The 27,788-nt window shown below is 42.5% G+C and overlaps 1 protein-coding gene across 10 annotated transcripts in view; it reads left to right on the top strand.

Annotated features, from left to right (window-relative positions):
- The window catches only part of ERC1 (ELKS/RAB6-interacting/CAST family member 1), a 518,359-nt gene extending 498,345 nt beyond the window's left edge, over nucleotides 1-20,014 (top strand). For all 10 annotated transcript variants that reach the window (XM_043565007.1, XM_043565004.1, XM_043565003.1 and 7 more), the window contains one exon: nucleotides 14,384-20,014. In XM_043565007.1, the coding sequence (XP_043420942.1) occupies nucleotides 14,384-14,521 (138 nt within the window). In that variant the 3' untranslated portion in view covers nucleotides 14,522-20,014. The remainder of the gene's footprint in view (nucleotides 1-14,383) is intronic.
- The last annotated feature ends 7,774 nt before the right edge of the window (nucleotides 20,015-27,788 follow it).

The following is a 27,788-nucleotide window of genomic DNA, read 5'->3' as shown; positions in this document are numbered from 1 at the left end:
GTTGGTTAAGCATTTGACTCGAGTTCAGCTCAGGTTATGATCTCCTGGTTTGTGAGTTTTAACCCCACATTGGACTGTGCACTGGCAGCACAGAGTCTGCTTGGGATTCTCTCTCTCCCTCCCTCTCTACCCCTCCCCCCACCCCTGTGCATGCACTTGCTTGCACATGCTCGCGCTCTCTCTCTCTCTCTCTCTCTCTCACAAAATGAATAAACTTAAAAAAAAAGATGCCAAAACAGTGAAGGACTCTTTTAAAAAATGTGTTTCATTTTATTCTCATTTCTCAAAAATCCAACCTCAGAAGTTATTTCATGTCTTCATATCACCTAAGCAGATGTAGTTGAACAGCCTGCTGATTTGGGCTGGGGGACTCTAGCCCAGATCTGGCCAGGGTGGAGGACTGTTTCAGCTTGATCCATCACCGGTGAAAGGCTCCAATTATCATGCCGGTGACCAGCTCAGACCTCATGGCCCATGCATCCTGAGACCTAGCTGTTAAAAACCTCAAGTTCAGATTCTTGTCTGCTTAAACCAAACTAAGCATCTCTGTATAATTTTCTGCCCACCACAAAGCTATCTCCGGAAAGGAATTAATCTGAGTCACTGCCAACCACAACTGAATTTATTCAGTTACCTCTCTTGTAACTATCCCTTCTGTATATCCATCCATACGTCCTTTTCTTTCACCTCATCCCCTATGACTGTGAATAGAGCTGTTTAGCTTGAAATGAGGCTATTTTCTCTCCTTTAAGACTGTCAAATTAGTGAGTTTGTTAGCTCTCCCTATGCCTTTACTTGGCTATGGAGAGATATGGTAGTTATTCTGAAATCATGACCTGTGCTGAGCAGGGGCAACTTCCCTGAACAAATCCGCCCATCCCTCAGCTGCACTTCTGTTCCTCCATCTAGTCCAGCTATGTTCCTTATTATTCTTCATACCATCAGCTCTGTTCTCCTACAGAGAACAGTCCTAACATTGAAGGCAGAAAGGGAACTCGGTTGGTTTCCCTTACAGCTAGGCTTTCATAAGAATATTTTTGGTGGGTGTGAGGTTGTAGAACATCATCTCTGACAAACCTCATTCTGAGCTTCCACTGCCTGCTGGTCCCCTGAGCAGTGGTGGAGGCTGAAGCATTCTCTCCTGCCCTTGTATTCACACACTTCCAGCTTGTGTTGCTTCGAGCATTCAGATTGAGTTGCTTTTGCGTTTGTGATTCTTGGCTCGAGTCCCTCTAGAAATCATATTACTACTCTGAGTTCAGGGAGGGCTGGAATAGCTACTAGGAACAGAATACATTATAATAACATTCAGCAGACAAAGCCAGAAAATTCTTGCCAGAGACCACCTTAGTATCCTTTACTTGGCCCATACTCCTTCTTTTGAGAACTTTAAACAAAGTGAGATGCTACAGTATATGGTTTATGTGCCCTGCTATAAGGTCTGTATCATCACACAGTCTTGATTTTGAGATGCTTCACATTTTATCTTAAAAAGCTCTTTGAGGGGCACCTGGGTGGCTCAGTCAGTTAAGCGCCTGACTCTTGGCTTCGGCTCAGGTCATGATCTCATGGTTCATAGGTTCAAGCCCCGCGTTGGGCCTGATGCCAGTGCAAAGTCTGCTTGGGATTCTCTCTCCCTCTCTCTGCGACTCCCTTGCTAGCACGCTCTCTAAACAAATAAACAAACAAACAAACTTAGAGAAAAAAAACTCTTTGGAAAGTTATCAGTGTCCCCCTCCCCCATCCAGGATTAGCATGCATTCCTTCCGTCTATACACCAGTTGTTTCTCAATTGCTAGTTATGTGCAGGGTATTTTGCTAGGCAGCATTGATATGTAAAAAAGAACCCATCAAGGAGTTTGAAGACGAGTTGGGGAATTAAATAGCCAATTCTTGAAACTCAAGACAAAATTAATACTTCAGCAATATTTACCTCTGAAGAGAACAGAGAAGAACAGCAATATTTACCTCTACCTTCATAGAGAGAAGAGCCAGTTGAGCTCAATCATAAAGAATGAGTAAGACAGGGAAGAGAGGTGTGTAGGAGGGAAGATTATCCACATTCTAGAATGAGGGAACCACATCAAAGTAAAAGCAAAGACAAGATCATATACCAGGAGGCTATTTGCACGTGGCAAGGCTATAACAGAGGATGAAATTGGGACAGTAGGATGGAGCCAGACTGTGGTTGCCATGCCAAAGAGACTGGCCTCCGTTTTGTAGGTAGGAAATCATTTAAGACGTTGGAAGAGGAGAAGGGAACCTAATCCAACATGTTTTTAGAAAGAGTGCTCTTAAAACCAGGGTTGATGTGCATGTGACGCTATTACTTTTTTGTTTGTTTGTTTGTTTATTTTTTTAATTTTTTTTTAACGTTTATTTATTTTTGAGACAGAGAGAGACAGAGCGTGAACGGGGAAGGGTCAGAGAGAGAGGGAGACACAGAATCTGAAACAGGCTCCAGGCTCTGAGCTGTCAGCACAGAGCCCGACGTGGGGCTCGAACTCACGGACCTCTAGATCATGACCCGAGCCGAAGTCGGCCGCTTAACCGACTGAGCCACCCAGGCGCCCCTTTGTGACGCTATTACAATAAGCAAAAGATCTAGGATAAGATAGCTTGTGTTAGGGTAGTGACCGTGAGATCAGCAAGGAAGAAACTAAACCAAAAGAAACAGCCTGGAAAGGGCGTTAACAGGAATTTCCCAGAAGAAGAAATGGCCAATAAATATATTTATGAATGTTTTGCCTCAATTTTTGGCTTCGCTATAAATGAAAAGAATTACAAAGAACTGCAAATGAAAATAGCCCTGTCATATCTGCAAGATCAGGGTGTGTGTGTGCGTGTGTGCATGTGTGTTGCCCCGCTATATTGAGTGGGTGGGGAAATGAGCACCCATATTTGTTGTCTGTGGGCTGAATATTAGTTCAGCTCTTCTGGAACAGTTTGGTAAGATGTCAAAAGCTTTAAAGAGGTGTATACCCTTTGATCCAGGAATTTAAAGAAAACGATCATAAATACGCAAAGACTTATGTAGTAGCAAACTCAACAGGTCACTATTTATAAAAAGAAAAAATTGAAAACAAACTAAATTTCTAATAATGGAATTATTTAAATTAAAATACATCAATAAACTTGATTACAATATGACCCATTTAAAAATTGTGTTTTAGGGGCGCCTGGGTGGCTCAGTTGGTTGAGTGTCTGACTTCAGCTCAGGTCATGGCTTGGGGGTTTGAGCCCTGTGTCAGGCTCTGTGCTAATAGTTTAGAGCCTGGAGCCTGCTTTGGATTCTGTGTCTTCCTCTCTCTCTGTCCCTCCCTTGCTCACACTCTGTCTCTCTCTGTCTCTCAAAAATAAATAAATATTTTTTTAAAAATTTTAATAAAAATACAAGTTGTATTTTAGAAGAATTTATAATCACATGAAAAACTCCTTGTAGTAATTAAGTGAAAACAACAGTTTATTAAACAGTATGAACAGTACGAGTTGATGTATAAGTGGAACATTCACAAAGAAGTATTTACTAAGCATTTGAAAAATAGTCAAATTCAGGAGAGAAGGGAATTAGAACTATGTTGACATACCCTGATAATCCTTAAATTTAGGTCACGTGAGGGTTCGTTTACTGTTTTCTTTTGTGTATGTGTGAAATTTTCTATGCTTAAAGTTGAACAAAACCCACAAAAACTTACCCCAAAAGAAATCATAAAATGGGCAAAGAAAGTAGATTGTGTCAATGCACTAAAGCACTTAGAATAATACCTGGTCCACAATAAATGTCCAGTAAGTTAGTTGCTGTTATTATTACCACTTTATAAATGAAGCTCAAGGAAAACAGTCTAAGCAGAGGACAAAAGACGAAGAACAGAGGAATGTCCCCTAAAACTCAGGTTTTGCATGTGTGGGAGGAAGCAGAAAGAAGAGGAACAGCAGCAAGACAGACAAGAAATATAGGGACAGGCAGAGAAGAGCCAGAAAAGTCAAGTGGGAGAGAGATTTTAGAAGGAGGTGTTATCAGAACAGGTATCACAGAGGAGTTCAAGGGTAAGACAGTTAAGACCACTGGATTGTGCTGTTAGGTAATCCTTGAGGTTTGGTTTGTTTGTTTTTTTATAACATGCATACAGAAACTACACAAATCATAAGTATGCAGCTCAATGAGTTTTTACACACTCCTATAATGAACACCTGAAGAAGCAGAAAGTTACCAGCACCTCGGAAATCTCTTGTCATGCCACTACTCCACCCTCCACGGGTAACCTGACTTCTAACACTTCATTTTGCCTGTTTTTTAATTTTATATACCTGGAATCACAGAGTATGTGTCTAGCTTCTTTCATTCAATGTCATGTTTATGAAATGTGTCTATTATGATACACATATACGTTCATTCTCATTGCTGTATGAGATTCCATTGTATGAATGAATATACCACAATTTATCACCTAGTTGTTGGTGGGTATTGGGGTTATTCCCAGATTTGGGCTGTTTTTCTGGGTCCCCTTGTCTGTTCCATTGGTCTGTTTGCCTGTTCTCGTGCCAATAGCAAGCTATGCTAATAACAGTAACATAGTTCATGTTCTTATCACTTTGTTGTTTGAGATTGCTTTGGCTCTTCTTGGTTCTTTGCATTTCCACTTACGCCTTGAATTAGCTTGTCAGTTTACATGCACACATGCCAGAGTGTTTTATTTGGATTGAATTGAATCTGTAGATTAGTTTGGGCAGAATTAATTCTTCATACTATTGAGTCTTCTGATCCATGATCATATTGTATTCCTCCATTTAAGATCTCTTTTATTTCTGTAAATAATGTTTTACAGTTTTCAGTGTGGGAGTCTTAGCTTAGTAACCTTTTGAGAGAGCAGTTTCAGTGAATAGCAAAAACTAAATTCTTAGATGCTAAGGAGGAAAATAGGAAACAGAGGTAGCAAATATAGACTGTTCTTTTGAGATGTTTGGTAGTGAAAGAAAGAGAAAAATTGGGACTAGCTTGTGAGGGAAGCAGATTCAACAGGTCATTTCAGGATGAGAGTGCCCTCTGAAGCCATGGTGAAAGACCAGGGGAGAGGAGAGATTGGAAACACAGAGTTAATTGAAGGGACAGGATCATAGAAGGGTGGCTACAGGGTACCTGGAAAATAGATTAGGAACAAGGAGTGTTGTGAGATTGTTTTGAGGTGTAGTGTGTTTCATGTCTGCATTACCTTAGTAACAATTTCCTCAGACTCACTGGTTGCTTATTCAGTGAATGGTACTAACCCATCATGAGTGCTGTGCTCTTGGTCACTAATGGCCCCAGACCCCATGTGCAGAATGTTTGGAGCAGCAAGACTTGTTGCCCTCATAGTCATCCCTAATCCACATTTTCAAATCCCTATTTCATTGAACAAAGCATGTTATTTTATATTTTCTCTACTGTACATACCTATTCATCTATTACTACAATAATCTCTTCCTTCAGAGTATCTTCATCAAATTAAGGTTTAGTAGAATTGGGTTTTTCCACTCAATCTTGAGGTACCCAAGAGATTTGAGGAAGATTTTGTAGTGATATTTTATATATGGAGGGAAACGAGGATGCTGAGATAAGGGATTTAATGCTTAAGTTGCAGCAGGAGCTTGCGGGATTCGTGGGAACAAATCCACTTTGCAGTTTTGTAGAAATTATTTTACACTGGAAGTGTTTTTAAGTTTGTTGTTTGGTTTAGATGCAAAGCTTTCAATATGTACATAGAAAATTGCATCTTTCTATCTAGAGAGGGCATCGTGCAAACTTAGGTGCTGCATATAATTATGGTGTTTTAAGAAAGTAAACCAAGAAGACAGTATTTTTCACCTCGGTACTTGCAGTGGTGGAATTAGCCTGCCAATATTAGAAAGTAGAGAATAGGAAATAGAAGATCTTGTTGGATTACTCAATCTTAATATCCACTAAGTTTGGATATGTAGCTTTAACAAGGAAGGGAAAGAGGGGAGGGTAAAGGATTTAATTCCTAGCAGCTAGGGTGTAATAAGAATTTACGTTAAACCCCAAATATTACATGTTTGTACTTTTTGGGAAATTCTTTTCTGATGTTAAATCTAAAGGGGCCTTCTTTGGGGAGGAGGTGAGAGTTGAATAGGCAGGCATAGGGGCAGGGTGTGGGCAGGGGTAGAGGGAACAAGAAGAGTGAGATATCTGGTAAATTATACTTCAGAAGCTAGAACACACTTTTCCCAATTTATCCATAGGACCCACTACATACTGATACCGTATAAAAACTTCCTTTTTTAAACATGCGATGTGTATGCTAAAGAAATATTTTAAAATAACAAGGTACTAATATATTTCAAGATTTGTTTTCACACCTGTGCTGTATAACACATCTGTCTACATTTTTAGTTTGATGGCTTCACATTGCCTTTCTTTCCTAAGTGGTCTTTTTTTTCTCTCACACATTCCTGCACTCCTTTGACTTCAGAATGACTAAAGCTTTGCATTTCGAAGTCAAAATAAAAAGCCTCATTTTAAATGTAATTCAGGTTTCACACAAAAAAATGATCTTTGAGATTTTTTTCAAGACAGGAAATTTTAGCATATATTGGATCAAGTGCCAATAAACTCTCTCCCTGCTCAGCCATGCCCACATCTAATACTGCTTTCAGATAAAACGCAAACCATGCATAATCCCTGGAGAATAGAGAAAGCTCCACCAGATGGAAAGCAACTCCAGCTAATGAAGGAACACTTCCTTCTCTAAACTCTTTTTTTCCTTCTCTGAACTATTTGATTCTTCTGATCCTCTTTTTAAACACCTTTTCCCAGGCAAACCATTCATTAGCCCTTGGAAAAAGCATAGCCTATAGTCTGCCTCTGTTTTTTTTTCCCCCTAATCTTTTTCTACCACTTCTACTTACACTTTCTCCTCCACTGCTAAACCACTCCTCCAGCTTCTTGTGTACACCCTCCTGACATTTGTAGGTAATAATCGCATTCCCTTCGCTTAGTCTTCAGTTAGTTCAGGTCTACTACTTAGTTCTAATCCTGCCCCATAAAATGATCCTTTCAGCTTCTTAGTCATGCCTGCCATTTTCCTTTGAACTCATTCCAGTTTGTCTCCATTTTTCTGGTAATAAGGTGCCTGAAATGGAACGCAGTGCCCTAGGTGTGGCTTCACTGAAACCATGTAATAGAGTGAGGGTCCTCTGAGGGATAGTGCCCAAGCCTAGCCAGCCCAAGGACCTTTTGTCACCTTCAAAGAACTGGTACTGCTTCTGTCAAGACCCAGTAATTCCTGTATTCCTGAACTTCAGTGAACAGCCAAGTACATTTCCTCCTCTGTGCCTCTGTGAATAGTTCATACTATTTCTCCAGACCCTCTTTCCTGCCCTCATCTCAACAGCCACACTCTTCAAGAAACTTCCTCTTCCTTCTTTCCTTTTTTTCTGTCTTTGCAGTTTTATTTTGCTGTAATTCACACACCATGCAATTCACCTATTTAAAGTGTACAATTCAATAGGTTTAGTACATTCTCAGAATTGGACAACTGTCACCACATCAATTGTCAAACATTTTCATCATTCTAAAAAGAAACACATATTTATTAGCAATCACTCCCAATTACCCCATCCCACCCCAGCCTTAGGCAGCCACTAATCTACTTTCTGACTCTGGATTTGCCTATTCTGGACATTTCATAAAAATGGAATCATACAGTATGTGGTCTTCTGTTGACTGGCTTATTTGACTCAGCATAGTGTTTTCATGGTTCATGTTATATACCATGTATCAGAACTAAATTCCTTTTCATTGGCAAAACAATCAATACTTTTTGAATGAATATTTTATACATTTCTGTTTGCCCCTTTTCAGTCTTGGAATATCAGAATTACATGTTTAAAAACACATGCAGCTTTGAATATTTATATTATATCTTTTTATCCAAATTTCTTATAAAATTGATGCTGCTTGTGGTATTAAATAATATAGAAGTATATAGAGTAAACAAAATTAATTAAAGACCTAAATCTGAGACCTAAAACTGTAAAAATGCTAGCAGAAAACACAGGCAGTAATTTCTTTGGATTTTTGCCTTAGCAACATTTTTCTAGATTTGTCTCCTCAGGCAAGGGAAATAACAGCAAAAATAAACTATTGGGATTACACCAAAATAAAAAGCTTTTGCACAATGAAGGAAACCATCAACAAAACAAAAAGGTAATCTACTGAATAGGAGAAAATATTTGCAAAGGATACATCCAGTAAGAGGTTAATATCCAAAATATATAAAGAACTTGTACAACTCAACACCAAAAAAAAAAATTAATTAATTAATTAATTAATTAAAAATCTTATTAAAAATGGGCAGAGGACTAGACATTTTTCTAGAGAAGACATACAGGTGGCCAACAGACATATGAAAAGGTGTTCAACATCACTGATCATTAGGGAAATGCAAATCAAAACCATGATGAGGTATCACCTCATACCTGTCAGAATGGTTAGAATCAAAAAGACAAGAAGTAACAAGTGTTGATGAGGCTATGGGGAAAAGAAGACCCTTGTGCACTCTTGGAAGTAATGTAATTGGTACAACGTGGAAACCAGTGTGGAGACTCCTCAAAAAAATTAAAAATAAAAACACCATATGATTAAGTAATTCTACTAATGGCTATTTACCCAAAGAAAATGAAAATACTAATTTGAAAAGATGCATTCTTCCCTGTTTATTCCAGCTTTATTTACCATAGCCAAATTATGGAAGCAATCCAAGTGTCTGTCAATAGATGAATGGATAAAGAATTGATAAAGAAGATAAAGAGAGGGAGGGAGGAAGGGAGAGACGTATCTACACATACACATATATACAATGGAATATTGCTCAACCGTAAAAAAGGAATGAAATCTTGCCATTTGCAACAATATGGATGGACCTAGAGGGCATTATGCTAAGTGAAATAAGTCAGAGAAAGACAAACACCATATGATTTCACTTATATGTGGAATCTAAAAAACAAAACAATTGAATAAACAAATAAAAAGCATAAACAGACCTATAAATACAGACAACAAACTGGTGGTTGTCAGAGAGGATGGGGATGGGTGACTGAGCAAAATGGATGAAGAGGAGTGGGAGATACAGGCTTTCAGTTATGGAATGAATAAGTCATGAGGATAAAAGGTACAGCGTAGAGAATATAGTCAGTGGTATAGTGATAGTGTTGTAATGGTGACAGATGGTAGCCACACTTGTGGTGAGCATAGCATAAACATATAGGTATGTTCAATCACTCTGTTGTACACCTGAAACTAATGTAATATTGTGTGTCAACTGTAATTTAAAAAAAAAACATATAGAGAGTAAAATTGAAAGTCCTTCCATCCCTTAGCAGTATCAAAGTACCCACTTCCCCAAATCTATACCAACACGGATTAACAGTCTTTTGCCAGTGTGATAGGGGGAACAAAACTCTATCTTGTTTAATTTGTATCTCTTTAACTACTCATTAGTAATTATTAATACTCAGTGAGGTTGTGTATTTTTTATGTGCTTATTAGCCATTTGTTTTTCTTCAATGAGTTTTTTTGTTCATATCCTCTGCCCATTTTTCTATTATTAGGCTTGTATACAAGCCTAATACTTTCATAATACATTGATCCCAATCCTTTGTCTTTTTTTCCTTTATTTATTTTAATTTATGTTGAGGTATATTCTCTCTATACCCTCTTTGTTGAGAGTTGTTATAAATGGATGTTGAATTTTATCAAATCCTTTTTCTACATCTGTTGGGATGATCATATGACTTTTGGCCTTCATGTTGTTACTGTAGTTTATCACATTTTACTGATTTGCAGATGTTGAAGCATCCTTGCATGCTTAGAATAAATCCCACTTGATCATGGTGTACATCCTTTTAATGTAGTATTAAATGCAGTTTGCTAATATTTTATTGAGGATCTTGTATCTATGTTCATCAGCAGTATTGGCCACAATTTTCTTTCTTTGTGGTATCTTTTCTGATTTTGGTATCAGTAATATTGGCTTTGTAAAATGAGTCTGGCACTGTCCCTCCTCTTCTATTTTTTGGAAGAGTTTGAGAAGGATTGGTATTAATTCTTCTTTAGATGTTCAATAGAATTCACCAGTGAAGTCATTTGGTCCTGGGCTTTTGTTTGTTGGGAGGTTTTTGATTACTGATTCAGTTCCCTTGCTAAAAATCTGTTTGTTCCAATTTTTTATTTCTTCATGATTCAGTTATGTAGGTTGTATGTTTCTAGGAATTTATGCATTTCTTCTAGGTTGTCCAGTTTGTTGGCATATAATTTTTTGTAGTAATCTTTTTTGATTCTTTGTCTTTCTCTGGTACAGGTTATAACATCTCATCTTTAATTTCCAATTTTGAGTTCTCTTACTTTTTTTCTTGGTAAATTTAGCTAAAGGTTGGTCTATTTATCTTTTCAAAAAACCAGCTCTTATTTTCATTGATCTTTTCTATTGTCTTTTTAGTCTCAATTTCATTCCTATTGCTTTTTAGTCTTTTTTGTTATTTTGTTCCTTCTGCTAACTTTGGGCTTAGTTCTTTTTCTAATTCCTTGAGGTATAAAGTTAGGTTGTTTGAGATCTTTCTTGCTTCTTACTGTAGGCATCTGTCACTATGAGTTTCCCTCTTAAGAACTGTTTTTACTGTAGCCCATAGATTTGGTATGTTGTATTTTCATTTTTGTCTCAAGTAATTTTTTTTAAGTTTATTTATGTATTTTGAGAGAGTGCGAGCAGGGGAGGGCAGAAAGAGAGGGAGAGAGTGAGAATTCCAAGCAGGGTCTGCACTCTCAGCACAGAGCCTGATTCAGGGTTCGAACCCACAAACTGTGAGATCATGACCTGAGCCAAAACCAAGAGTCAGATGCTTAACCAACTAATCCACCCAGAGGCTCCTCAAGTAATTTTTGATTTCTTTCTTGGCCCTTTGGTTTTTCAGTCACATGTTGTTTAATCTACAAATATTTGTGAATTTTCCTGTTTTCACTTTGTAACATTTCTAGTTTCATATCATTGTGGTTGGAAAACATGCTTGATGTGATTTCAGTCTTAAATTTATTAAGATTTGTTTTGTGGCTTTCATATGATCTATCCTGGAGAATGTTTTGTATGCACATGAGAAGAATATGAATTCACAGTATAATTTTTAAATTTAGATCTTTAGGTAATTTCAAATTTATGTTTATGTATGATATGAGCAAGAATCTGACCACAACTGGGCCCAGTTGACCTAATACAGTTAATTGATTTCAAATGCCTCCTGATCATATTCTAAATCCCATTGATCTAATTTCATCAGTACAATACTCTTCTAATTCGTGGCTTTTTACAGTATGTTTTGTAATCTGGTAAGCCAGTCCACACATTGTTTTTCTTCCTTTAAAATATTTTCTTGGTTCCTGTTGTATATTTATACATAGGGATAAATTTTAGAATTAGTTAGCAAGCTCTGAAAGAGCCTTTGGGATTTGGTCTGAAATGTATTTATAGTATATTTTTAGGTGAAAACAAAATCAGCTCACAAATAATCTATATACTATCATTGCCATTTTGTTTCTAAAATTACACGTGTGTGTGTGTGTGTGTGTATGTTTGTAATAAAACAAAGTCTCAAAGAATATATGACAAAATATGTAGCAGTGGTTATCTCCTGATGCTAATATTACAGTTGATTTTTTTTCTTGGTGTTTTTGTTTTAAAATTTTTCTACAATGCATGCGTAATACTTTTTGAATTAGAAAAAAAAAAACCTGAAAATTTTTAAACTAAAATGAATCCATTAAGTAACTTCGTGATTATCTGCTTAGCAGAAGCCAAATTAGAAAAATATTTCATAGGAAATGAATATGTGACTTGTAGAGAGTAAAGTGCAGATATCCGACTCAGAATATAAACCAAAGATGTTCACAATATTCCTAGGAAGGACTGAGATGGGAAACTGGAGCAATACAACCTCACAACCTCCTCTGTTACTTTGTGTGATTGACTTCAGTTCTGTTCAAGAGATTTGAGAATAGTGGCCTTTTCACCTAGCAGTATTTCTGGGTTATATTCTTTGCAGCTGTATTTAAAAGGCACTTTACTTCTTTGGTTTCCCCATTTCAGAGATTCATATTCATATGACACAGTCAGACCTTGAGATGCGTCAAGACTTAGAGTAGTCTAAATCTGGTCCTTGCATGTCCTGGTATTCAGTCAACATTTAACAGAATAAAGATTGCAAAATCTGTTCCCAACTCTTTGATATATTTGAAGACGCAGCATGCTAATTCTTGGCTCACAGCATGTGGATTCTGTCAGCAGTGTAATTAAAACTTGGTTCTTAAAAAAAAAAAAAACTTGGTTCTATTTGCCTTTTAATCTACATGCTCTGTCTAGGTAATCTTACCTATTCAACAATAATTGTAACAACATCTAACATACATAATTTTCTGTGTGTCAGGTATTGTACTGCAGTTTATATAAATAGCTCATTCAGTCCTTAAAACAGGGGCACCTGGGTGGCTCAATCTGTTGCGCTGTCAGCACAGAGCCCGCCGCGGGGCTCAAACCCACAAACCATGAGATCATGACCTGAGCCAAAGTCAGATGCTTAACCGACTGAGCCATCCAGGTGCCCCCATGTTAGACCTCCTTAACTCTCACCTGGGCTTGCCACAAAACTTCTTTTAGCTTAGTGTTCCCTCCACTCAGGCTAACATGTTTTTATCTTCACAGGTCTCTTCTAAAAAAATGAAGCTGACCATGTTACTACACTGAAAACTCTTGGACTTCCTTTTTGTGGGTGTTTCTTTCTTTGTTTTTTAACCAGATTCAATCTGAACTCCTTAGCTTTACAAACAGTCTGGCCCTGTCTGTGTCCTCATCTTCATTTACTTTTTTAAATTTATTTTTAATTATTTTATTTTATTTTATTTTTATTTTATTTTTTTAATTTACATCCAAATTAGTTAGCATAATCAGCTTCATTTTCTGTCACTCTCTGCCCAGCCCCCTTACCTTATGCTCTAGCCATGCTGAGAAGCTCCCTCATCCCCAAGGTCCCACGCCCTTTCTTAGCCCTACACACCTGCCCTTGTTTCATGTGCTTGAAAGCCTCTTCTGCCTTTGACCTCCCAGCAAACTCCCGCTCAGCCTTCAAGATTCACACCACATACTGCCTTCAGTAGCATCTTCTTACACTCCTCCAGGATGCAAACAGCCCTATTATGTCTTCCACTACAGTGCATGTCTGAGCCTCGGCCATGGCCCCTACCATCCTGTGTTGTAATGATCTGTTTGCGTGTTTTCTTCCATTAACCCAAGTGGATCTTCAGGGAAAAGACCAGATCCGTTCCATCTTTCAGCAAGTAGTAGGCCCTCAATAAATGTTGTTTTAATGCTTGAAGGAATGTCCAAGAGAGTGTTTGAAACAACAGGAAGTTAGAATTATATTTCTAAGCATCTTAAATGTTTCTCAAAATAATCTCTTTAGCTATATGAGCAGATAGTCTAATGTACTGAACAAAAGTGGTATATAGCAAATGGGGAAAGTCTTTTAAATTGTAAGTTTCCCTAGGATGAGAACCATTACACAAGATTAAGATCCTACCTGAGGTCATGCATGTATCCCTTTCCCCATCCTGGACAGAGGTGTGACATTGGGACACAGTGGAGAGAATGTTCCACCTGGAATGAGGGGACTGGAGCTGGGGCTCCAGCTCTGCAGATTACTGGTGAACTAGTCACACCTTCACGAATAAACACTTGATGTTAACGTTTATACTTTCCTGGTTGTTAACGTTGATGCAGGAAGACTTCACATAGAAAGTGCCTCTCTTTTTTTTTTTTAATTTTCAGCTTTATTAAGGTTTAATTGACAAAATTGTGATCTATTAAGTGCACATGATGATTTGATAGACATTGTGAAGATTCCCACAGTCGAGGTAATACATCTGTCATCTGACATACTTCCTTTTTTCCCCTTATGAGAACACTTAAGTTCTACTCTCTTAGCAAATTTAATTCTACAGTATGATGTTATCAACTATAGTCATCGTATTATACATTAGATCCTCAGACCTTATTCATGTTATAACTGAAAGTTTGTGCCCTTTTACCAACCTGCTCCATCTCCCCCACCCTCCAGCCCTTGATAGCAACCTGTGAGTTTGACTTTTTCCCCCCAGGTCCCACTTGTAAGTGATACCATGCAGTATCTGCCTTTCTGTCTGGTTTATTTCACTTAGCACAAGGCCCTCCAGGTTCATCCATGTTGTTGGAAATGCAATTTCTTTATTCATGGACAATAATTCTTAACCCAGTGCAAACAGGATAATTTTATTTTATCTGAAATCCATCTTTTCTTTCCCTTTCAGCTTCAGAATGAGCTAGAAAAAGGTGAGCGGGACAATGCAGAACTGCAGGAGTTTGCCAATGCCATTCTCCAGCAGATAGCAGATCATTGCCCCGACATCCTGGAGCAAGTGGTCAACGCATTGGAAGAGTCATCCTGACCCTGCTTTATGGGGAGTAGCCAGCCCAGCAGCCTGCTATAGTAAATCCAGGTGCCAAGAAAGAAGAGCTGGAAGGAACAGGCTCCCAGGAGCTTCTGGCACCCAGCAAACACTACAAACTGTATCCCATCTTGGTTGGTCCTTCAAGTATGATTCCAGCACCCTTTCTACAGCTCTCATCTTAACTCTGCCTTTCTACTTTGGATATTGTCTCTACACTAATTTTCTTGATGTCCAGGGTAGGTAAGTGGCCAAGTTTCCGTGAAGAACTGCCATCTGGTCATCAACAGTAGAGGACTGTGGAAGCTGGTGGTTCTGCCCTTACAGTGGGACATGGAGTAGGTAGCCTGTTTACCTTCTGTCCTTGACATGAGAACTAAATCCGGAATCTCCTTGGAGTTCAACATATTGAAAGAAACTTCCCAATGGACCAGAGAGCTGAGTGTTCTAATATCACAACAGGTGCTTTCTCCTAAAAGGGTTAAAAAAAAAATCTTAAAAAGAGAGAGGGGGAAAAGAGAGAACAGGGACAAAGAGAAACTGACTCTTCTTACTGTTTCTTTCACTCACTTTCACATGTAATGTTTTATGCAGGGGAGCTGCAAGCAGGCCTTATGAGGGCTTAGTGAACACTAATACCACAAGTTTGGAGTCTTCACCCAGTCCTGTTTGTCTCACTCATCCTTGCTCTTCTCAACCAGTTAATAAGAAGATGGTGTGACCAGTTCTCCCCCAGTCCCTCTTGTTTAAGACCTTTGACCTTATTATACTTAATCTGTCAGATTTTACGTCTCAGTCTGAAAGAGAAGAGGGGTTTGACACGAACCTTGCCATCAACCACCTGCTGCTCTGCTTCTGTAGAAGATGACCGCTCCTTGGGCCCAGGCTGGTTTCTCCTAAACATCTCCCTCATCAGCATTCTAGTCCCCTGAGCCCCTAAAGAATGCTTCTGCCTTCCCACCATCCATGTTCTTTGTATGCTCTTGCGCCCCAGCAGTTGCTGAAGTTTATGACCCACCTTCTACCCTTTTAGCTTTACTCTTGATGTGCACTCCCATAACCATAGCCTCGTGCATTGTCTGGAACCTCCCTTCTGGCACAAATGAATGTTTCTCATCCCACACACATTCCTTCCTCCATTCTTTCATTCAAATAGCATGTATGAAATGCCTACTATGTGCAAGTCACTGTTAGGTATCCATCCTTGAAAAAAAGTCTCTTTTTAGTGAGGGAGAAATGTAAAGGACTCTGAGACATACCTTGTTTGAGTCAAAGCAGTAAAAGGTATACCTATCCTCTCCCTACTCCTTCTGAGTAGAAGTTATCTTTTTCATAAAAAAATGTTTTACAGATGAGCATTTCTCACTATAATGTAATTGATGAGTTCAGGGGCAGGGAGCTGAGTCACTTACTTGCCTGCAGGATCTTATTTGGTGGTTCGGGATTTTTATTTGTCGTCGTTACCCTGCAAGAGTATAGTGTTTAGGGGGGCTGCAGTAGTAGATACTGTTTTCTTCACACATCTGTGTACACCACGTGGAACTTGGCCAGCTCCATGTTGCAGATCAAAAAATTGACCCTAAAGTTGCAAATCAAGTTGAAGGTATTGCCATTTTGAGGGGCATTTTTCCCAGGCTTAGACAATGACAGTCATAAATAAATAATCAGGCACCAAGAAAGAGACCACTTAACCCAAATGTAGCCTTTAACCACCTCTCCAGCCAGACGCCCACCAGATACTCACATCTTCTGATAAGAGTTGCTGGGCTAAATGCTTTTGTCTTGCATTTTGTCCTTTCCCCCTCCCCAGTTACTCACCCAAAGAATGATGCTGCCTGTAAAGTCATCACAAGCCTTCAGTCCAGTATCTTCCCACCAGCAGCCCTTGACTGTCCCATTAACTTATATGGTCATATCTCCAGCTGCCCTGATTCCCTGCTGTAAAACAGCCTCTCCTATGAGAAGCTGTAGACTGTTTCTTATCGAAGGTTTAAGTGGACTCTGCTCATAAACTTCTTACTGAGATGCTTCCTGATAGCCAGGCTGGCCAGAAGCAGGGGAAGTGGGAGATGTAGGGGTAAGATAGTAAGTGGTGGTCGTTTGTGGTCAATCACCTCAATTCCATGTATTTATTGCACTGCCCATAAATCATGTAGATAGCCCCCAGTATTTTAAGCCTGGTGTATTAGCATCTCACTTTATCTACCATAATGCAAGGAGCTGAGGTATGATAATAGCCTTCACAGGACTACGGCAGAACAGAGAAGGCAGGAGAAGAGGCCATCCACAAAGAAGTGGCCTGGTTCTGGCTGTTCTCTAGCAGCTTTGGCAAGGGAAGGCATCAGCAGGTCTCCCTGGGTCCTGCTCATTCTGTCTTTGCTGTCAAATACAATACCTGTCACTTTTGCCCACTTGGTGCATGACTCTCACTGCACTTCCTTTCTTCCCCTTTTCATTTAAAGCCTTCTTGTTGCTTCTTCTCCAAAACTTTATTGAAGTCCTCTGGACAAATACTTCTAGTAAGAAAAATATCTGGGACAAACATTATCTGTGTGGTCTCTGTGAACCGTAGCAGGGATCTCCTTGATTTCTCTTGGGTGGTCATTCTAGCATCTCAAATGGTTCTGGGGACTGTTTGGTTCTAGATGAAAGTAGGTTCTGGCTAAACTTTAGTAGTGAACATGACCTGACTGTATGTTATAGGGACAAAATTAATACAGTGTCCAGCACTTAGAGTATCTTCTTGAGTTGAGATAACTCATTGAGCCAACTTTTACTAAATGCACTATTCCCGTCACACAAAGACTTATCATTGCATGACACTCTTCTGGTGTTCATGGTTTCACTAGGTCACTCAACTGCTGCCAAAGGTCTAGAGCCTTGAAAGCTCACTGCACATTGCCTATTATGTTCACCAAACTCATCCATTCCATTGGCAAGTCTAGTTGCCCCTTAGCACCTAAAGATCTGTACCCCAAATCAAGGTCATCACGAAAGGGGACAAGATGAAGAAGAGTGAGTGGAATCCAATGTGGGGCTGAAGAAATACAATGTGATTTTCTCATCTTTTCATATACCTCTATTCCAGGTACTCATTGAGTTCTTGATGAAGTATCTGAATTGAGATTTACAAAGACTTGGATACTATTTGAAATGGAAAAGATTTTAAATAGGCTTTAATATATTAAGAAATATGAATGGGAATCCCTAAATCCATCTCAGCTCTAACCTTTAACCTAGTACCTTATAACCTAACAAAGATCGAAGTGCTTCTCTCTCTTCCTTACAGTTGGTCTTTAGAAATATTAGTGAAGCAAACTGGACCCAAGACTGCCTTTGGTGTCAGTAGTAGCAGTGGGACTTGACACCTTTTGTCAGTAAAAGTCTGTTTGGTTTTCCACAGGAGCTCATTGGCTCACCCACTCCCCAGAGAGAAGAGGAAGTCATTACAAAGTTTTATTAGTCATCCCTCCCCTGCAACATTCAGGATTGGCATTTGGATTTGCTGCTGATCCCAGAACCATCCTGCCCTCCCCTTTGACCCCAGCAGTGAAGCATAGGCCCGCTGGCTCCCCTCTCGGGGGGTTTTGAGGAAAGAGCAAATCAAAGAATATGTTGTCGCATCGAATGTGACCCTCACGTGGCACTTCTTAAGTTACCATGGGCCCTGTGTCAGCAATATCAGTAACTCCCACGTCTGCCTCCCCAGCCTCATGTCCCTCCTGCAGGAGTTCAGAACTGGAGAAGCAGGTAAGGAGACCAGTAGATGTGGTGTGGATGCTACCCTTTGCAAGCCTGCAAGGCCGACCCCTCCATCACTGCCAGTCCCTGGGCTTCTCAGAACAGCGACTTGAACTGGTCAAAGACATGTTCTAAAAAGAATCTGGCATTTTCTCCATGCGGACTAGGGGAATGTTTGGGCAAAAACACAAACACACATTACAGGGAAATCCTTCTGAACAAAATGGCTGTCTTTATTTACTCTTTTTAAGCAAAAACTGTTTCCAAACTTTTTAGTGTCAAAACTGTAACCAAGCGTCTCCTGATTTCTTCCAACGTGTTTGGTGAGTGCTGTGACCCTATTGTAGGTATTTCTTCTGACTCTTTTGGGGGAAAGGTGGTTTTAGGGATTGATTTGGGGGGAGCGGATTTTTGTCCCATCCCACCTACTCTTTGTTTCTCTGCTTGTCGATATTGTCTGTGTGGCTCAGAGCATTGGGGCAGTTACATTGTGTCCATTGTTGAGATTATTAAGATATTAAAAAGTAGTTTGTAGAACTGAAAAGTTAAAGAGCTGTGTTTTTAAAAATGCAAAATGATATCATGTTAATAAAGGAATTCAAGCTATGGGGCAGCCCAACTCCTCCCCCTCCTCCCAAGTTGGCTTAGGTGGCACCTGGGCTAGCCACTTGGGAAACACGATGACCACACTCTAGGTAGGGGACTGCCTGAGTGAAAGAGACAACTGCTGCATAAAAGGAATTGGAATCTGGGGCTCAGAGAGTCCCCACTGTGCCAGAGATTTCCTATACATCCTCAGGACCCCTGGGTAGAGGTTTCAAATTTTGTGATCCCATAACCACCCTCAAACCCACATTGGTCCCAGCTCAGTGTGCCTAATACTGTGTGGTAACCTAGGCTTGACTCGGAAGCGCCACACCCGGCAGCCCTGTACAGGCCACAGAACCTCTTTCCTGCCCACTTGGTGCTATATCATCCAGTGACTCATCCACTATGGGCCAAGCAGTGGCCAGCCTGGAGCCTGCAATCCAGGTGAATGAATTGTACTCAGATCTCAGTTCCTTCTGGCTTCAGTCCCTAGATTCCTTCCCTTTAAGCTTTTTAGACCCTACATCTCCCAGGCCCAGGCTGTCTCTCTTGGCCCTAGAGATGCCCTGATCAGGAAAGGACGGGAACCCTGCTGAAGCCAGAGAATTCGCCCCGGGCCAGAACAAGCGCTCTAAGCCCAGCCCTTCTTTCCACACCGCACCAGTATTGCATTCACGCTCCAATGCAGCCAGACCTACCTGAGGGCAACACACCATCCGTTCTGGCCTGTCTGCCCACGCAGGACTAGCCGACTAGCCCAGGAACCTACTGAGCACACCGGGATGTCCAGGATGGGGACTCGGGGGTCTCCCTGGGACTCGCCCCCTCTGCTTTGGAAGAGGGGAGCTGCACTTTAGTGAGGAGCTGAGGAGCACTGGGCACTGACTCCTAGCTTGAGTTCCTTTTGGTGACAGTAGCAGCCGCAATGATGGTGTCTGTGATGCAGATGCACCTGCTGCCTTCAACTGTGTGTGTGTGTGCGTGCGTGTGTGTTTGCGTGTGTGTGTGATGGCCAGAGTCATGTTACTGACAGGATAATGACATTACAAAGAAATTGTGTTATAGTCAACTTTGCCTTGATAATTATTGTAAACACTTTGTCCATTTTTTCTTTTTTATTCACAAACTAAATCCATCAGGAAATTATAAAGTTATTTAAAAATTTTGTGCTGTGTCTTTCTTTGAGTCTCATTCAGCCTGATTTTCCAAGTGAGATTAGTCCTCAAATGCCAGAAAAGCAGGGAGAAGCCAGTGGTCTCCCAGAGATTAACGCTTTGGTAAGTAAGCCAAGAACAAGTGGGGCTCCAGGTTAAGGTGGGGCCAGAGGAGCCCAAGGCTGGCTCAGTCCTGAAGGGTCTGGCGGGGTGATGCCCCCAAATGAGTAGGCCTCCTTCAGGCTCCCATCTGAACTCTGGATTGGCAGCCCCTGAGTTCTTTTTTTTTTTTATTAAAAAAAAATTTTGTTTTAATGTTTATTTTTGAGAGTGAGAGAGAATGTGAGCGGGAGAGGCACAAAGAGAGAGGGAGACACAGAATCTGAAGCAGGTTCCAGGCTCAGCTGTCAGCACAGAGCCTGCCGTGGGGCTCTTAACCCATGAACCGCAAGATCATGACCTGAGCCGAAGGCAGATGCTCAACCAACTGAGCCACCCAGGAGCCCCCTGAATTGCTTTTCAAAGTCAATTTCCACCTTCCTTTCTCCCTTACATGCTAGGCCCTGAGCCAGTTTCCCCGTTCCGCATCTAACTGCATTTCCAGAGCTTGTACTCAGGTGAAGGAGCAGCCATGGCATAGCTGAGGTGGTTTCATTCAGGACTGGGACTAAGGGGGCGCTCAGGCGGCTCCATCAGTTGAGCGTCTGACTCTTGATTTTGGCTCAGGTCATGATCTCATGGTTCGTGGGATCAATCCCCCGAGTCAGGCTCTGCGCTGACAGAGGGGAACCTACTGAGGATCTTTCTCATTCTCTCTCTCTCTCTCTCTTCCCCTCCCCTGCTCATGCTCACTTGCCCTCTCTAAATGAATGAACTTTTTTTTTTTAACTGGGACTCGGGCTTCACAGGGGTGCATCTGATGTATTAGCTCAGGGATGTGGGGTTTGTAGGAACCAACAGAAAGTGCCAATACCAAGAGTCAAGGAGCTAGAGAACCTGTGTTTGAAAATTCCCCAGCTTTGGTATTTGTCTTGGTCTTACGCTCAATAAGAAGTTACTCTGGGGGACTTCTTTGTGAGAATTCGCTTTCTACTTAGCTCCGTTTCTGCTTGCTGCATGCACTCCCTCTCCCATGGAAACTGCTGCCCACTGTGCTCTGGCACTTGGGAATTGGACAGGAGAGTCAGACGTCGCCCCTCCTGGCAGGTTCTCCCAGCACCTGGGCTCTAGCCCTGCCTGCCTCCAGCTGGCACAGCTGCTGAGAAGTCCCACCAGGTGGAGGAGCACCTGGGAGGCCGTGCTATTTGCAGGACTGGAAGTCTGACGTTGCTCGTCATTTCGTCACAAAGCAGGAGTGATTCCACTTGCAGAACGTGTATCATACTGCAGGATATAAAATCCCAACCGCCAGCAGATGTGTCCACAGGAAGCTGTCAGATTACACTGGTCAGCTGTTTCCAGGGTTTTCCATTAATCTTATTTCACTATTTGTTTATTCACTCTGCGGTCTACCAGCACTCAGTTGCAGACAAATGGACACAGAGACCACAAGGTTTAAGGAAAATATGTGAGAAGAGAACTTGCAATTGAGAATTCCATCCATTAACTTGGTTTTTTTTTTCTCTCTGAATTGGGAAAAGACTGCTATTATTTGATTTTTGAGGTGGAATGTCCCAGGCTGGCTCAAAGATGATTAAAAACTAGCTAGATCCGGGGGTGAGGGAGTGTTCTGAGCTGGTTTGAGATCCACGAGCTTTCCCAGATGTCCTGGAAAAAGCCCTGGTTTCCCAGCCCAGAGTCCTTGGCTGCCCCTTGATCTCTCACCCTCTTTTCAACCTTCCCCTTGAAAATAAGGCCGCCTTCATCGAGGTCACAAGCCACAGCCATAATGAGGATAATATATGATTATGTGTTTCCCTTTTGAAAGCTCCTTTAAGAGTGTAAAGCATAAAATTGCTTTTTTCTTGTCTGCAATTTGCTTTAAGATAATCCAGTATGTGTGTTGAGAGGTGGTGAGGAGCAGGTTATAAGTACAGAAATATTGGCCACGAATCAGTAACTGTTGAAGCTGGGGGCTGGGTGCACCGGCTTCATTATACCATTCTGTGATTGTGGGTGCTGGGAATTTTCCTGAGTTCAAGAGTCACATCCTCCAATTATACTTGCCCAGTCATCACACATGCACCTTTTCCCCGAGGTTCCAAGTAACCCACCTTCACAAATTGCCAGCAGAGCACTCAGTTCAGTGTGCATGCTCTGCTGTGTTCTGGGTACCAGCCATGCAAGTAATACCAGCTTGGGGCACGTTTCCCATGTGTCAGGCTCAGCTCTCAGCACCACACACGTTTTATCTCCTCTTCATAGCAATCCTATGAGGTAGGTGCTGTTACCCCCATTTTACAGATGAGGCACGGGCCAGTTAAACAACTTTCCCCAGGTCTTACAGCCTGCAAGTAGTAGGGCTGGAGATTAAACCCAGCCCTGTCTCCAGAGCTTGTGCTTTTCAGCCCATTCCTGTGGCCACTTCTCTTAAGGAGCTCACAGTCAGTACAAGACGAATCCCAATAAATTGTGGGAACACAGAGGAGCAGGCAATGCTCTTCACAGAATTTCAACTTTGACCTTGAAAGATAAACTGAATTTTGCCAGCAAAGGAGTTCAAGGATGGAGGAGGCAGAAAAGAGCCTGAGCAAAAACAGGGAGGTGGAAAAGGACACCATGTATTTGGGGATAGCAAGCAGTCTAATGTCAATAGGTCAAATACTGCTTGACTCAAAACCATGGAGGAGAAGACAGGGAGGCCGCAAACATAGCTTAAAAGGAGGTTGGATGGGCCCATACTGTGAGAGATCTCTACCGTCCTGGAAAGGAAGGCAAGGTAGAGCATTACCCACACCACCAGTGATCATAACTACAGCCACAACAAGAGCTGATGAAAGAAAGAAAGAAAAAGAAAGAAGAAGGATGGAAAGAAAAATAAAGGAAAGAAAGACAAAGAAAGAAAGAAAGAAAGAAAGAAAGAAAGAAAGAAAGAAAGAAAGAAAGAAAGAAAGGAAAAGGAAAGGAAAAGAAAAGAAAAGAGAAAAGAAAAAGAAAAAGAAAAAAAAAAGAAAAGCACCTGGGTGGGTCAACTCCAGGAAGTCTCCAGTCCTAGTGACCATGGAGGCTGCTGGAGATAGGAGCAGGCTGTAGCTGGAGCTGTTGTAGGGAAATCACCCAATGTTACAAGGCCAAAAAGTGATGGGCCTAGGGTCAAACCTGGGTCCGTCTGTTTGCCAATCTTTGTCCTTGGTTCCCTTCTCCAGAAGGCTCTGTGGGATCCGGGACTCTGAGGAGACTCCCTGCTAGCCTTGCAGGGTGTGAGGCATCGAGGCCAGCCTGGGGGCTGCGGGTGTTCAAAGGAAGAGGAAAATAATGTGTCTTGCTCTTTCACAAGCAGGATGGATGAGTCACACAGGATTTTGTGCTCTTAAGCTCTGGGCACCATTTCTTCCCCAAGAATCAGGCAATGAAGCACTATGAATGCTCTCAGCCCTTGATGGGAAAGAAATGAGGTTTGAAGCCTTGGTAATACCACGTCAGCCCTCCCTGTCCACAGAGACCATTCCCTTGCCATGTCTGATGGAAGAAGTAATTGCCCCACCAGAAGCAACATTCACAGGGTGACTGAGGGATCCGCACATCCTCACGTTGGTCCTCCGTCTTGCTTCCAGCTGTGCCATGACAGCATGCTGACCTTCATCTTTCCCTTCCTGCATTAACACTCCTTCCCGTCTCTCAGTCTCAGTGCCCCCAGCCCTTCATCCTTGCTTGTGAGGGTGAAGAACTTGAACCATGTTCATTTAAGAGGGAGTGTTGGACACGAGGAAAAAATGTCCACCAAATGTCCGCAGAGTTTCCATGCCAAAAAGCCACCTCTGTGGCCCCTGGTGGAATTCACACTCAAGAGGTGGTTCCTTTTTGGTTTGTCTTGGGCTTGATTTTTTTATTATGATTTTATTCTTTTAAAAAAAATTTTTTTTACATTTATTTATGTTTTGAGAGACATAGAGCACAAATTGGGGAGGGGCGGAGAGAAGGAGACACAGAATCCAAAGCAGGCCCCAGGCTCTGAGCTGTCAGCAGAGCCTGACACAGGGCTTAAACTCACAAACTATGAGATTGTGGCCCGAGCCGAAGTCGGATGCTTAACTTACTGAGCCACCCAGGTGCCCCTATTATGATTGTATTCTTTAGCATTGTCGGAAATGAAGCTTTGGAGGGAGTCCATTTGCAATCTTGGAGTTGTGTGCACAATTTAATGGGGTGGCATCCCTGAACTCCTTACTGTGTGTTTGTGTGGCATAGATGTGCTGGGAACAAAGCCCAGCGATGAGAGCTTCTGTGTGACGTGCTACGGCCCTGCTGTCCCTCCCATGGCAGCGAGCTGGGCATCCAGGTAAATGGAGAACCAAGTGGACAAAGGCAGCAACCTTGGAAACACAGGGCAGGCTCCAGGGTGAATGAGTGACTGAAGTTTTTCTTTGATCGTTATCATGAGTATGGATGTCAGGAAGATCTTACAGCTTTAGGAGTCATCTGACTCTAGGAAAGAAGAAAACTCAAGAAGCCAGTCTATCTTCCTGGACATTCCCACCACACAAAGCTTCTGAAAGGACACCTGTCCAGGAGAGGCTGTGCTACCCCAGGGAGGCTGTCTCTGGGCCACACTAGCTCCTTGCCCAAGTACAGTGTCTGTGGGGCCAAATGGCTGTGGGGAACACGATGCTTATCCCTCTTACTGGGTAGAGAACAAGGGCAATGTAGGGATTGGCATGTGGAAACCTTGGCTTTGAAAATGAAAGGAGACCTAAGTTCTCGTCTTATTTGCACTGCTCATTAGGTGTGTGGCCTTGGAGAATTCACTAGACCTCTTTGGCCTTCAGTTTTATCACTTTTTTAATGTGTTTTTCTTTGAAATTTATTTATTTATTTTAAGAGAGAGAGAGAGAGCAGGGGAGGGGCAGTGAGAGAGGGAGAGAGAGAATCCCAAGCAGGCTCCACATTGCCATCCCAGAGCCCAATGCGGGGCTGGAACTCACAAACCATGAGACCATGACCTGAGCAAAAATCAAGAGTCACTTAACCGACAGAGCCACTCAGGTGCCCCTCATTTTTTAAATAGAAATAACAGTGTCTACTTCACAGGTGCATGGTGAAGTGAGGCGAGATAGCACACAGGAAAGTGCAGGAGAGGCACCCAGCAGCTATTTGTTGCATTAATAAGCTCGGTGGGGGGGAGGAGGGCTGTCCCTTGCTTGGGAACCGCTTGCTGGGCAGCACCCACCAATGGTAGGGTAGAATTATCCCCGTGGCCTATGAGTAAATCTACATACTGTTTTGCCTCAAGACTTGAAAATGAACCATCACCTGTTTAAAAGTTCATCTCACTCTGACCAGAGCTTACAAGTGCTATTTCCCACTGTGTGGAATCCTACAGGTGGGAAAACTGAGGCCTGGAATGGGGAGTCTCAAGTGGGGGAATCGCCACCCACCTCCACCCCCTCCCCCTGTCCCAGGCTCCCTCCCAGCCCTGCCCGAACTCAGGAAAGCACATCAGACAGCTCTGGGCCTGCCTTCTGGGAGTCTGGCCCCCAGGCTTAGGCTGCAGTGCCCTCCCCCAGGGGAGCCAGATGCCAACAATCATATTGCTTCTGCTTTAGGAGGAAAAAAAACCCCGGATGCCAATGTGCCTGCCTCATCAGCTGGGGCCGTGTTATCCTCCTGCAGGGATGGGCTCTTGAATGCAAGCTTTGTCTGCCCTGCCTGTTAGTCACTGTGACAAAAGAGACCCAGGGAGACTGGAGCCCAACGTTGGATTCTTTGGCCAGGACGTCACGTCGTGGAGTCCAGGCCGCAGCGTGCAAACAAACCCTGGGTCCAATACCTCTGAGCTCTCCTATGTGGACTAAAACTTGCAAAAGGCACTCGAGTTGTCCCCATTCAACCCCAGAAGTGACAGGACACTTTGACCTCCATTTCCTTTTGCTCTGTCCCTGTCTTCTTCTCCCTGTCCCCTCTGCCGGGAAGGCCCCTGAGGGCAGGAAATGTGTCTGCCTCCTTTTTGGCTCCCCTGCGGGCCCATAGCACATACTCCAGAGCTTACGAAGCCTTTTGAGCTGGTTCGCTCCATTGTCGGCTTCCCTCGAGGTTTGTATTCCGGGATACGCTTTTCCACAGCTGGCCAGGTTTTAGCCTATGTCACTGGAAATGTATCAATCCCCGAAATATTCACACAGACATCTGTCATGAACCCAACTTCCCCTGTGGGCAGGACAGGTCAGAACAAGCCTGTGCCAGAGCTACTTGATGTCATGGGGAGTCCCGTCGGCTGTCTTCTGTCAGATTATTTGTTTCCAGGCCAGGCCAGGGAGCAGCAGGCTCCCTGTTATTGCATCTCAGACACAAACAGCTGGGAGAAAAGCAGCTCGTGTTTGACCTCCGAGCCTCGAGATCCCGTTTGAGGGTCTTACCAGGGCCTTTCTATTCTCCCCTGTGCTGAACTCTTCGCTTGGGTCCTCTGGTGTCTTTGAGCTTTTATTTCCTTCCACTGGCTCTTAAGAAGTCTGATAAGGGCTCCTTCTGGACCTCACTGACCTTGGTGAGGGAGCAAAGACTCAGAATCTAATGCAGGTATTAGTTCTTCAGAGGAAAATCTTCATGCTGAAGGGCTCATTTAAAGTCTTGGGAACTTGCCAAGGACTGAAATGCAGCCAGTCTTTCTAAAGGTTCCTCCTGTCCCTCTGAGTATGTGTATACATACAGCCATGCACCCTAACTGTATGTTAATACACACACACACACGTATATGTAGGCTCTGGCCAAGTGTGAGGGTCTCCATGTTATGAAGGAAATAAGTAAACAACCTCAACATTTCTGTTTCCCTCTGAGGCTTGCAAAGAAGGTGTTAAGAGCACAAGATTTAAATCATAAACTTTATTAAAAGCCAAACAGCCCAATGTGTGACTCTTGCCAACTCGGACAGAGTCTTTGGGGTAAAGCTACACTGAGCTAATCCAGAAGGAATCAAGTAGAGGAAGACAGTGAGTGGGAGTGAGCCAAGCCATCCAACCTATGGAAGGCGGAGTGGGGGCTGCCAGCTCCGATCCAGCCACACACCCTGGCTGAGTGAGGAGATGCGGCCAGAGCCCATGTAAGGCCTTCAGGGTACTGAATTTTTTTCTACTTTTCCTACCATTTCCTTAACAAATGGAGCCTCATTTATACCTGAAGGACTTATGGCAGGGCAGCAGAACTTGTAGTCCAGCCAGTCCCAGAACTGGCCCAAATTGCCCACTGAGTAGCCTTTGAGAGACAAGCCAGAAAGGGAAGCCCCAGCCGTTCAGCTACCAAGCCCCTCTCCACCCAACCTGAGGCAGCCTCCCTCCTCCAAAGATCAGCTGCCTCTTTACTGGGGGCAGGGACTATGCCCACAAGACACAGAAATATAAGCAAAATCACTGTGTGCAAGGAGTTCTGAATCCAGTTGAGGGATCAGAACAAAGACATGAATCAGCAGTGAGCAGCATAACTCAGGATGGGATCAGAGTGGAGGGGACCAAGAGGAGGAGATTTTACAGTGCAGAGGGAGCCACTCTTAGCTCCAGCTCAAGTTCAGCTCCAAGATGTCTTCCTAAAATGGCTCTGCCAACCCCGGGCACTTCACTAACACTTAGCCCAGCTCCCATCCTCCATCTGTTTCAGCTCTGAGGACATCTCTGAACCAGTAGAGTCTCTTGTGACTT

Source organism: Prionailurus bengalensis, chromosome B4, assembly GCF_016509475.1.
Source record: "Prionailurus bengalensis isolate Pbe53 chromosome B4, Fcat_Pben_1.1_paternal_pri, whole genome shotgun sequence".
NCBI classification, from domain to species: domain Eukaryota; kingdom Metazoa; phylum Chordata; class Mammalia; order Carnivora; family Felidae; genus Prionailurus; species Prionailurus bengalensis.
This window is presented reverse-complemented; position numbering and strand designations above follow the sequence as displayed.